Here is a 12,800-nt window from a genome sequence, read left to right as displayed (position 1 = left end):
AGGGAGTTGACAATGACAGCCCTCTGATACGGCACTGACTGACTTCCTCCTTGATGACTTAAGGAATTACTCTGCAGAATATGTTACATGGAATTAATTTGGGACTAACAATGTGAAAGTTTAATTGAAAATGAAGCGGGCAGAAAGAATACTCTGAGCTTTCAGATCGAACTCATAACAGAACAATGCATCGCCACTATGATTTCCAATGTGGAAGAAGGGTTCAGTCTCCTATGAAAGAACTCTAGGCATCTGGCAAGTCCAAAAGATTGTTAAGAAGGACAATAAATATGATATTAAGGTGTATTTTGCTTGCTTCTCTTTTTTATATTGAAAAATTGTGTTCAGGAACTACACAAGGCACTGGACATGTGAAGCAAGCGGCTTCCTGCTTCTGGGCATCTAAGCATCCTGTTGTTCACCTGTAAGTCCCAAAAGGAGAGCAGTAAAGCCAGGTAGACTGCAGCTCACCTTTCTCCTACACCCAATTCCTGATCTGGAGGCTGTCCCTCAGCAGCAAGGGAAAAACATGGCTTTTGTGCTCAGTCTGGTTACCATTCAACAAGTCGCTAAGTCACAACTCTTTGCTAAAAGAGGCTCAGTCACAGAACGGGACCTTTAGCAATGACAAACTGTGTACCTAAACTAAAGCACGTGCCAGAAAATGGTTAACAGCAGGTAGTGTTTCTGCTATTGATAGGTTTCTGTAAAATAGGGAACGTTTAACAGACCTCAAATGGGTCCCAGAATAGCTAAATGGTACCACTGACACCAGTCCAGCTCTACGAAGTGACAGCCCTTTAAAATCCCTTCAGACTTCCTGATCCTCTGCCTCCACAAGTTACTCTGGGTTTCTTGTCATTAAAATTATGATCTTTTGCCCGCAGCATGCAGTTTAAACAAACAAACAACAAAACAAAAAAGGCGAAGAGACATATATTGCCAAAATTGCTCCCTCCCTAAACATCAGCTAAAATACAAACTCAAATTCCTTTGAGGAACTAATAGAGCTTTTTGTTCGTGACAGCACTTAAAGCCTGTTTTAAATAAAAGCAACATACTGAACTCACAATTCCAAAACCAGCATCTCTCGGGTTAGTGACAGGCACGCACGGGAAAATAACCCATCATTTAGGCTTGAAGTTTGCTGAGCAGCTACCTTCTCTTCAGGTTACACCTCTAGGTATTCTTACTTTGGGATCCACTGTCGGGGGCAAGCTAGTCCCCAGAAAGGATGAAAAAGTAAAATATCATTGCTTTTGAAATTAAGGGGAGATATTTTTTGCTGCTAGATGTGTCATTCCCACTTCTAACACAAACAACTGCTATAAAAACTACCAGAGAAGTCTGGAGTATGCAGCAGCAATGCACCCAATTTAAGAATAACAGAACCAAGTTAGCTTATTTACAGCTGGTTTAACTTTCAGATAGGTATCTGGGCAGATCTAGAAATCTCATTTCTGAACAGCCTTGCAAATAATCCCTAACATTTAAAAAAAAAAAAAAAAAAAAGAATTTTTATTTAGACCATTATCTAAAAAACACTTAGCATATACTAACAGAATCCGGGGCGGGGGGGGCGGAAATCATGAAGCTGACTATACGTTTTATCTCATACCACTTTATCTTTCCTGATGCACAAGTGTCTGTTGATAAGACCTGGATCATAGATCAGTCTTCCCATACAGCATAAAAGCTGTTTTCATTCCACATTCAGAGCTTCCCAGTACCGCTGAATCCCTCCCAGAAGGTTATTTCTCGTCTCAATATGCCTTCAACCCTGCTTGCTGTGGATTTCAGAACTAACATTTTATTGCTTTAGAGGATAATAATATTAAGGAATTACTTTTCTTACTGAAGAGATTTTTATTTTTAGGAAATGAGTCAACTATATTGGTGCCTAATGACAAATACATAACAGAGATAAATATATAAATATGAAGGGGTTGTGCAACTCATTGTCTTTGAACTACTCCAGGATGCGCAGAGTTAAACACAGTGCAGTACTGTACATCACTTAGAATGTTAATTTTCCACTAAGGATTTCACCCCAACCTCTGTTTCAGCTGTCATGGTACTGTCCCTTGGAGGGGCCAACTGCACTATCATTGTGATTTATTGTAACATGCATTTCCCTTTATATTTTGTGAAAGGTTAAGGCTCCCAAATATACCTTCCTGAACATTTCTGATGTTGGAGAAAGATGAAATCCTGCAACACTTACCACCAAACACATCTCCGTTCTGATAGTTTTTCCCCTTCTGAGTTTCCTCTTCGTTTTGAACAGTAGAAACATGCTTGGCGGAGGCACAGCCCATAGCTTCATTCAGACAGCTCCAGCTGGACCGAACCACAAATCATGTCTAGAGACGCACGCTCATTGTTTGAAAAATAATCCACCTTCCCGTGTGGTCGTCAAGACACTCCTACCTAAAGATGGCAAAAGAGAGAGAAAAATATTGAGAAAAGGTAACTTCTAAATGCTGAGCCTCAAGATGACAAATGATGGCGTTTGTGAAGGGAAGTACAAGGGCACAGGCTGTCTCCATTGTCTTGGACTGTTAAAACCATATTCAATAAACATCTGATACAGGCAGATCATCATAAAGGTAGAGCAATCTTCCCTTGGGACAGGAACCCAAAGTCTCCTCCAGCCCTATTCTTTAATCCGCGGCTTGCAGAAAGCAACACAGACAGAGCTACGTTTCACCCACCCAGCTTTTTTTGGAAAGAAGATAAGAAACCATCAATATCTGCTCCTCCTGCTCCTTTTACAGATCTACCCATCAAGCCAGATTTCTTACAAAGTGTTTTAGTGATTAAGAGCTGCTAATTGCAAGTGTTCAGACAAAATAACCCCCCTACATCAATTCAAGATCTTATGTTAATAGATGTGAAAGGCGATAGCCAGCTGTATTATCTTTTCTTCTGCGTGTTCATTACTCTACCAGATCCATAAAACCTCCACTGCTCAAAAAGGCAACCATCCTCATTTTAAGATGGAATAACACACCCTGAACAATCCAGATGTCACATAAAAGGGAGAAGGAAAAACTAATTTGTAGCTGCAATGTTTTATATAACAAAAATAATTAAAATTTTAAAATATTAACTGTTTAAGGACTAAATGGTTCTACACTTGAACAAAAACAACTTCAAAGTTTGGTGAGACGACTTGGCTTGCCTTTCCACCAGCCAAATCTTTTGGAAGAGGACAAGAGCTAGAGAAAACTGAGAACCACCCCGGCTGGCTGAGTTGTTTAGTTCAGCTGTAGCATAAGATCATAGACACCGTTTCTCAACTCGTTAGTTCTCAGCATTTATTTTAAAAGGATGTGGCTGATTTTATTCCATGCCGACCACAAGAATTTTGTCCATAACAGCAAATGGGTGCTCTTACCTAGGATACAGCGATATCCATCCCACCAGCAACGTATAACCCCAAAGAAAAGCTTTGGGGTTCAATCTCCCTGTGCCAAGGCAGCACCGTGACACATGGGGACGTGGTCCCCGGGAGCTCCGCGGCTGCCCTCAGAGGGATTTCCCTGCCCATTCCCAAAGTCACAGAAAGGAGGATGTGGCCAGCCGGGCTGATTCCGCTTCTGCCACTGCAGCCGCAGGTTCCCCGACGGGCAGCTTTTACCACGCAGGGGGAAGGGCCGGGGATGTAGAACCACCTCTCGCATCTACTCACAGACCACCTTCCACCGGCCATCCTGCTCTGCACAGAGAAGTGCTCTTCTCCACTAAACGCGGGCGTTTCACTCAAAGCGGACAACGTGTATATGCTCCATCCCCATTCTAAACAGCTAAACCTTCCAACCATACCTCTCCATGCATTTTTCTTTATGTTCAGTATAGTCCCAACATGCCTTCTCCTTTTTTCCTTCCTCCTATACCTACACGCTTGAGCATAAATTTCTAATTACCCCATCCCTCTTCTCCCTTAGCCGCAGCTAGCTACTCACCCAAAACCGTAGGATTTTAAACCAGGCATTCATGCTGGTAGCGGAAGGGAACAAGCAGACCCCCTAGAGCTATTTCTTAACCCTGTATCATTACATAATTTATTTTTTTTTTAAAGAAAACCTAGGTTTTGCAGCAAAAGACAGTATTAAAGCTAGGGTAGCTTTCTGCTTCCTCAAGCAATCACCAAGGCTATTCTTCAAACCGTTTTAATCTATCTGCTTGTCAGATGTATAGACAAAGCTATAGCCCTGCTAAGAAACAAAATCCAGATCCCTCTGTGCACATCCAAGCAGTCACCATCCAGAGCAGGCCATCCTAATTACACCGCCACGCGTCGTAAATACCAAAATACTCATTTTATGAAAACTATATTAGTTTTTCTTAAGTTTTTGCAGCACAGCGAGGGTCGCAGCTGACAATTCACCTTCACGTGTGTCCAAAGAGCAGGACAGCCTGCGTTAAGGTAACAGGTCTTCGTCTCGCTGTTGGGGTGGGAAACAAGGATCCGTAAGGATTTCAAGCATCGGCCACGCTGCGCTCGCTCGGGAGGCAGGTCAAGACACACAGGGGTGAGAGAGATGGAGGAGAAATAGCAGATTGGGAAGGGGAAGTGCTAACTGGACTGGAAATTAGATGTGGACTAATTTTTGTAGAGGATGCAAATTTGCTTAAAGACAATAGCTTTTAATAGATCCACTGAAAGAAATGAGGGGGTAAAAAATGCTCAAGGTTTTCCTCACAGTGATCCCGTTTCAGATTTCAGACAAAAGCAGGAGCCTCAAGGTAAGCGGAGCCTGAAAACAGTAACTTTGATTTCCGATTTAAAACATAGCCAGTTACATTATCCCAGGGAAAAGGATGTGGCCAGCTACGGGGCAAAGCACAAGGGGAGACCCGACGTAACCCCGAAAAGCCAAGGAGGAGCGTAGGTGGGACCACTAACAGGCTGTACGTGGCGGGTATCACTGCACACCACAAACCCAGCACCTGCCACAGAACAGCCGGACTGCGCTCACACCAGTACCTGTCGAATGAATTGTGCTGTTGCCATATTCAACTATTTTTCCTCCTTCTTTTTCTGTCTCTCGAGCAGGGACCATTTACAAACGGGAAACTGCTGCTTAGTAATAAAGACCCAAATGCATTTCATAACATAGCAGTGGGTTGGGTTTTGGGAGGGGATTTTTTGTGAAGCCTTATATGCAGCCAACACGCAGCAAAACAAATTGCAAAATACTTAATTGTTGATTAGTATTGTTGATTAGTTCCGCCACCCAGGACCGGCGAGCTGTCGAAGCAAATTGGGAGCAAATTGATGCAGAAGGTGAATGCAGAAGGATAAAGCTTTGGGGGAGGGAAGGAAAAAATATCCACAGTCAAATCTCTCCTGCAGTATCTTGGGAGCACACACCAACCTCGCTAAAAATACGGTCACGTTCGAAGGCACGCTGTGATTAAAGGAAACAAACAGGAATACAAGAACTGGGAGTTTTACCGTTTACATTAAAGAACAGTAATCACAGCAGTACCTGAAAAAAATCTACACGACTAATACTTGGATTACGGAGGCAATTTCTCCTGGTGCCAATAAATTGGGCTGAGAAAGCTACTCCAAGGAGACCTCCGAGGTTAAGTCCAACACACATTTCCAGGCACACTTTTTGGACTACTGTAAACAGCGAGAGTGCGACACGGATAACTAACACAACCCAGAATTAGCAGAGGATTTAAAACAAAACAAAATTTAAAAAAAAAAAAAAAAAAAGAGAGAGAGAGAGAGAGAAAAGCAGCATTAATTTTCCAAGAGATGAAATCCGAGATACACAACACCGTGATGCTCTCCAGTTGCCCCTCGCCTCAGGGAAACCTCTCTCGCCCGAGTACCGAAGCCCACAGCGACGAGGTTTGGGTATCGCTCAGAAACGAGGTGCTGGTCCTCGCTCGGTGGGATGCTGCAGAGGGTTCTGAGGATGCGAAACACAGTACTTTGAATGGCAGCAGAATAACGCATCCGTTCCGCCTCCTCCCCCACTTTTCCACAAATGTAATTTTCCCTTTTGTCTTCCTGAGCATTTTGGGGGCATACTGATTTTTAGAAGCCAAAAATAAAAGGAAGAAGAAAACCTCAAACCATTTGCAGCTCATGTTCACCACCCACCATCATTAATTATCAAGATTTGAGAGGCAATTTACAAGCTCCAATCTGTAAAACACTAGTGAGAAAAATCTCTCGGGCAGATCAAAAGTGTCTACACCACCCCCAAATTAAATGCGGCAGGTTGAAAATTAACATCTTACGCGCGGGTCGAGAGAAGACTATAGACGCTCTCAGATGCTGTACTTCGCACCCCGAGTTTCTTCTGAGCTAAAAAAAAAGGGGAGCTCAATTCTTAGCATAAAGATTGCTGTTGGAAACCTTCAGCAATTCCTGTTTCATTTTTTTGAGGTGTATCTACGTTGTGCTGCTTCTTTTACCGGCTCTTTCAACACTTCATTAATCCACCCGTCATCCCCTCAGCCCTTCTATCTGACGGTCGCATCCAAGGCTGCATCCTTGACAAAACACATTTTGCTTCCACAGCCAAAACCCAAACACTGAATAGTGAATGGAGGCTCTCCAGTGTTTTACAACAAATGGATGTTATTTCTTTTGTTACCACAGGTGTATTTGTTTTCATCTTTATTACATTGAGATAACCAATCTTTCACCTTCTTCAGGCTGCAGATTCATCTAAAAGTCTCCTTCCGTGTTGACCACACAGGAAATCAGGTTAAAATTTCACAAAGCTCAAGAGATCAAAGCAACGAGCTTCATGGAACCATAAAAAAACCCTAACCTACAAAGAAAAACCACACTGGCTTTTCCTATAATACAACCTAGTCCAGGCAGAACCCAAGGATTTAACTTAACGCCATTAATTACACTTATTTCCTACAAGAAATAGGCCTGTTATATTGAAAATTAACCCACTGACTTGCTAAATGAACAGGGCAAGGTTACAGCAGAACCAGAGCTGCAAACATGCTGGAGAAATACCTTGCAGTGGCAGAAAGTGGGGGGGGGGGGGGGGGGGGGGGGAAGTCGAAGTGAGAGGTGATGCTCTGTTCCTTTGAGCCCACAGGCAGAAGACGCTCCTTTCCGCCTGTTGATACTAACGGCCATTAAATTCAGCATTTTCTCTCCTTCTATCAACCGTTTGCAAAATTTCGGTGTTTATTACGGCATTTCAGCATCCTATTGGAAACACGCCGTTCCGGCCAGCTGGGTGAACGCAGCAGTAATCTTACTGAGAGGGAAAGGAATGAGCGCGGTGTGATAAAATCAATACCGCACAAGGAAACGCAGAGAAAGCACGCCACGGGTTTACAGCATTTTACTCAAGCTGCACTAAAAATACCACTGACATACGAAAGCAGCCCAGTTACCCAGTCGGATGGTGGAACTGCCATTTGCATGTATCCTCTCTCAGGAAGCCGTGCTCGGCAGAAATCATATTTTAAGCCTTCACTTTTCAAAGAGCAAACAAGAATACTGCAATTTGACAGCTAAAAAGACTTGATGGAAAAACCACAGAAGCTCATCTACCTAGTTTTTTCCCCAGCAGGGAGGGCCTGGTTTGAATTAATGTCACTAATTCATATCATCAGGTTATTCATTCTATTACAGGACAGGTTTTGCCCCACTGAGGCTTCTCTTACCTTTTTTTATCAGCAAAATTAGCCTCTTCTTTTCTTTTCTTTGCAATCAGCATTTCTGCTGACCCACTGCATGTTTTTTGATGTATTAAAGCAACGAGTGATTTCCAAATAGAATAGCTCTCAACGGCAACACCATACTTCTAGGGAGCATTTTCTCCTTGCTCAGGAGAAACTGCACCCATGAGTCCTGGGAGATTTGTAAAATACCAGCAAGGAAGAGAAGGGGAATCGCATTGTAATCTTCCTCTTCATTCACCCAGCGTGGAATTAAAGTAACACCAGCGTAAAAAACCCAGCAACTCAGAAGCAAGGTACGTCAGTCACAGGACCTACCAGTTTTGCTGTTTCCAAAGAAAATTAATTAAATTTTATTCTGGTTTGGAGTTTTTTGGTTGGGGGGGGTTTTTTGTTTGTTTTTGGTTTTTTTTAAAACCTCAAATACTTTAGGAGTGGTGATAGGAAGATAACCACCACCATTACAGAATGCAGTTCTAGCATCTTCCCCCCCTCCCCCTCTTTCTAGAAGAACTAATAGACAAAAATATTGAAGACAGACGACACTTTACAAGAGCATGGGTTGGCAATACCGTCGGGTTGCTCTCCTTGCACACAAAGGAAAAAGGCACTAGAGGTGGTATGTTTCTGGTGAAAAAGCAAAATCTTCCGATCACTTATTTCAAAACCAGTAGCAGTGCCACAGCGTCTCTTTACCATAGTAGGTGGTGCTACTCAACCAAAATTTCCAAAGCGTCAGGACATTTATTCTATACTCCTTTTACAGGAAAGCCAAGCACTTTTCATTAAAAACAAGATTACATGACAACAAGCTGAGAACACCTTAAATTTTTCCTGCTTCTATACAAGGGTTCACTGTAGCTGTTACAAGGACATTACAGAATCCCAACAGAGGTTTCCACAACACAAAACCAACGTGCAGATGTGCGTTTGCTATCGAACACGTTTCAGGGCCAGTTTCAGAGCTGGTGGGTCACGACAGCATCTCCGCCCGTTACTCAATACTTCTCTTTTGGGTCAGAGTCAGCGCGAGATGATTGAAAACCCAAGAGAAACCAGCTTGAGGGACCTGATTAAAGGCAACGAGACCCTTTCACTGTCTTTAGGTGGCTTGAGGTCACTTCCTAAAACTCAAATTTCATGGAAGATAGATTGTTTTGTGATTTATTTGCTAGTGCTGGTGATGGCAGCCCAGCCGGGCACGCTGGCGTGATGGGAGGTACCAGACAGGACTACAGAACCCCCAGGTTCAGTTCTCCTTTCCTGTATATCTAAGCATAATCTCCTGCACTTCCCGTAACAGGTAGGGTGCTCAAGCACCTCTAAAGTATAAAGAAAACCAACAATAAGCTCTATTTAATTTTATTTCTGTCTTCACGGTTTAAGAGCAAGATATGGTTTCCTGAGCATGACACAGTAGAAGGCCCTGAGGTACAGGCGCAGTGATTTATACAATGTTTTGTACAGGTCTGAGCATCATCTCCCTTTTGAGAACTCACTCCCCTTGCATCTTTAAATTATTTTTAGTAAAGCAAAGCAACCCACTACACCTCACCAATCAACCCCATCATTTAGAATTAGATTAAAATACAATGATGCAGTAGCTGTAACCACGCCATTTGCTTTGGAGGAAGACCTTGAGATAATTACCACGCTGTGAAAAAGCAGCTTTGCCCTCCTCAACTCGCCCTGCCCTCTTCCCACCAGTGATGGGGGGGTGCCCCTCCAGATGTAAACATTGACTCTGGCCTAGAGCTGAATTCTTTTTAGGACTGCCTCTTTCCCCAAAAAAACAGTGGCTCAACAAGTCTCTCCTAAAAATGCGAAGCACATGCTTCTGTATATCAATAGTAAAAGCATCAAGTATCTAATACCACACATTGGTGGAATGAGACTTGGACTTTTTAGACTTGGAGGTCTAATCTTTATTTTTTGTTCTTCCAGACCTTTATTTCCTTCCCAAACTACTACTTAGTCTCTCTTGTGTGCCACCATGATGGTGGAAATCATCACACAGAGATGGGTCTGCTAGATGTTTCCAGCTGTGCGAGATGCAACCTCTCCAGTCCATGTGGTGATGATGGGCATCTTTCAAAACTCAGTAAAAGCACCTTCTGCATCATCTTATCACAAATCTGGCACAGCAGATCCTTTTCCTCCCCTGTAGACTCCCAGAGAGCTGGGGTGCATGCAGGAGTCTCCATCCTTGCTCTTCAGCCCATCTCACCTCAGTGCCGTGCACCCAAGGTGGTGGTGGTGACAGGACAAAGTGATGGTGAAAAAGCAGAGATGAATTCTTCCTCTCCAACGCCGAGGCGCAGCACCTCCTGTTACAGCAAAACTCCTTTGAGACCTAAGACTGAAAGAGCACTGAAAGCATCGGTGCTGTGCCACCTGGCTCTGCTGGGAAGGAGGGGAAGAGGAGCATGGTTGACCTACCACCCGCAGATGTAATGAGGAGGCACAGAAACCACCCCATCGTGGAGAGGAAGACTGGGGCGGGGTGTATTGCAACAAGACTGGTCTGTAAAAGACGAAGTGCTGGCACTGAGGGGAGGCGGCTGATGATTTAGTCCCCTATGACCCAGCCCACTGAATCCCCACATCTATTTCAACTGTTCACCATACCTACAAATAACCAGTGCGCCGATGGCCGGAACAACCCAAAACTAAATAAAAATTGCCAATCCAACTTGCACAACCCAAAAGCAACCAGTTGGCCTACGAGGTTGATTTTGGAGGTTGTGGAAGATGCAGGGTTTCCTAGACAGAGAGATCTGGACACATCTCAGTGTGTTAACCAGTCAATGAGGGGAGAGTTTTGATGTAAGCACTGAGTATCGAGCACCTGAGGTACACAGCAATGCACAGGTCACGTGAAGTCCTTCCAAACCAGCTGGCAAACATTCATCTGTGCTGAAGCACCTCCTCAAGTCCATCATCAGACAAATCTTTCCACTAATGGGTAACGGCAACTTTGATACTTCTGTGCAGTCTTGTTTCAGACAAAGTGAAAAAAATAGTTCCCGTGGACTTGCGTGCAGGTTTTTTTTTAAGCGCAAGGATTCCTAATGCAGTTATCAGTACATTTTCAGGGTCTCATCCCCCTTTAGACCCACTGATTTATCCTAACAGCTCTACAATAAAAAGCCTCCTATCAGTTGACTGGATGTTCCCTAGAAAACCCTTAAAAATATACACAAACGAAGTGACAGACCCTATCAGCTCCCCCCACCTCCAGCTGCATCAATGAACAACGGCCACAAATACAGCAACAATTCATCTATCCCCCAAAACGATCGCCTCCAAACATGGTGCCCCATAGCAGCATGGGGTTATCTCCCTTCACCTTGGGAAAAGCCTTTTGGTCCTTCTAGCCTGCTCTGTGTATTACCTGCCTTGAACATATGCTCTTCCGTTACACTGAGCGCTTCCAGCATTCACCTGGAGACCTCTCCTTGCTCCCCGGTTAAGTTTGGCAAAGCAGCAAGTTTGGCCAAATTCATCACCGCAGAAGAAGAAGGGATCAGCTGCAAGCCGGAGGGGGGCTGCTGGATGTCTCTGCAGCAATACAGACCCCATGATCTGCCCACCCCGGGTTGCTTCCCAGGCATTTTTCATCCAAAGAGCTGTGGCAGGAGCTACTTTGTGTGCCACTTAGGTTGAAATTAAAACAAAACAAGTCAGCTACGCAGAAGCCAAGGGGGTGAGATGCCGGGGACCTGCTGCTAATGTGTCAGCAAGGAAGCATTTGCCATATGCACCTCTGCTGTTTCTGTGTAATTAAAGCATGAAACAATTTAAAGGGACCTCCTTTTTTTTGGAGATGATGAGCTAGAGAAAGAAGAAATCTTTCTTCACTAACCTGGTAACACTTAAATGACAGAGTTAAGTGCAGAGATGCTGCTCAAAACCACGGGAGGTGGCTCGTCCAGGCCGGCAAGGAGTAATCCCAGCAGGGGCACCCGTTCCCACGCACGGCTGCCTCCTCCACGGCTGAACCCACAGCTACAAGCTAGCTAAAAACCATTCAGTTAAAATTAATGATAAAAGCTAACAAAGTGGTTCATTTCACTCCTGGCTTTTGTGAATAATTGTACAGGGTTCAGTATTTCTACTGTGGATTTTTTCCACACAGTCAGGGCATTTCCCACCATGTCCTATGTAAATGGCACAAGTAGGAGCGAAAGGGATGCACACCGCAACCTGCGTTCCCAAAATTACACTGCCGACTGCTCCCCCCTGCTTAGCAGGGTTACTCCTCAGGATCAAGGAGGAGAAAACAGGATTTTTGGTGCTGAAGGCCACAGTTCCCGAATGTTTGCATTAGCATGGTTTGATCTGAGAGCTCTACGTGATATCCTATCTGATATCGCACCCTATCACCCAGGTTAGCCCCTGGAAACCTGAGCTGGGAGGGCAGCTGAGAAAGCAGGCTGTGCTCAGGAGCAGGAGAGCTTCAGAAACCTCTGGCCAAGAACAGGCAGCTGAAAAAACACAGGTGAGAGCGGAGCTGGGCTATGGGGAGGAAAAGCAATGTGTCACCGCTCCTGTAAAACCTGGTGTGATCCATCCCCTTCTTTGATTACGTCTCCCCATCCAGCACGGGTGCTTCCGGACATCCCATCCCCACTGGAGGCTCAGCGCTTGTAAAAAAACATTTCCTTGCTCCATTCACTCAGCACAGGTTTAGGAGCTTACCCGAGTCGCAACTTTGGGTAGGGGCTTTTTTTTTTTTTTTAATTAAAAAAAAGTCTTAGAACATCATAAGTTATATTTTCATACTCTTCATTAGCGCTGACAGAGCAAGTAATGGAGAGTTTTTCTTTCAACAGTGAGATGGTGAATGGAAAAGTGGATAACCAAGCCAGCATACTCAAAAAATAAGATCTAAACCACATTCCAGAGTATGATATAAATAAATGAACAGTAGACTAGCCAAAAAACAACTGAAATATTTTCAGCCAACAAGCCCAGAGCCGGGTCTGCAGCACAGGAGCAGGGAATGCTGCAGATCTCTCCTCCCAGTGACGATGCTGACGGGGTGCTTGAACTCCCTGGTTCACAACAAGGAGCAGTCAAGGCAGCAACGTACCCCATCAGGATTAAAAACATAA

At 44.2% G+C, this 12,800-nt stretch overlaps 1 protein-coding gene across 3 annotated transcripts in view; it reads right to left on the bottom strand.

Annotated features, from left to right (window-relative positions):
* C8H1orf21 (chromosome 8 C1orf21 homolog) overlaps positions 1-12,800 on the bottom strand; it is a 119,385-nt gene that overhangs the window by 66,727 nt on the left and 39,858 nt on the right. For all 3 annotated transcript variants that reach the window (XM_075760537.1, XM_075760538.1, XM_075760539.1), the window contains one exon: positions 2,225-2,430. In XM_075760537.1, coding sequence (XP_075616652.1) covers positions 2,225-2,318 — 94 coding nt within the window. In that variant the 5' untranslated portion in view covers positions 2,319-2,430. The remainder of the gene's footprint in view (positions 1-2,224; positions 2,431-12,800) is intronic.

The sequence above is a fragment of the Balearica regulorum genome, chromosome 8 (genome assembly GCF_011004875.1).
Source record: "Balearica regulorum gibbericeps isolate bBalReg1 chromosome 8, bBalReg1.pri, whole genome shotgun sequence".
Taxonomy (NCBI): Eukaryota; Metazoa; Chordata; class Aves; order Gruiformes; family Gruidae; genus Balearica; species Balearica regulorum.
This window is presented reverse-complemented; position numbering and strand designations above follow the sequence as displayed.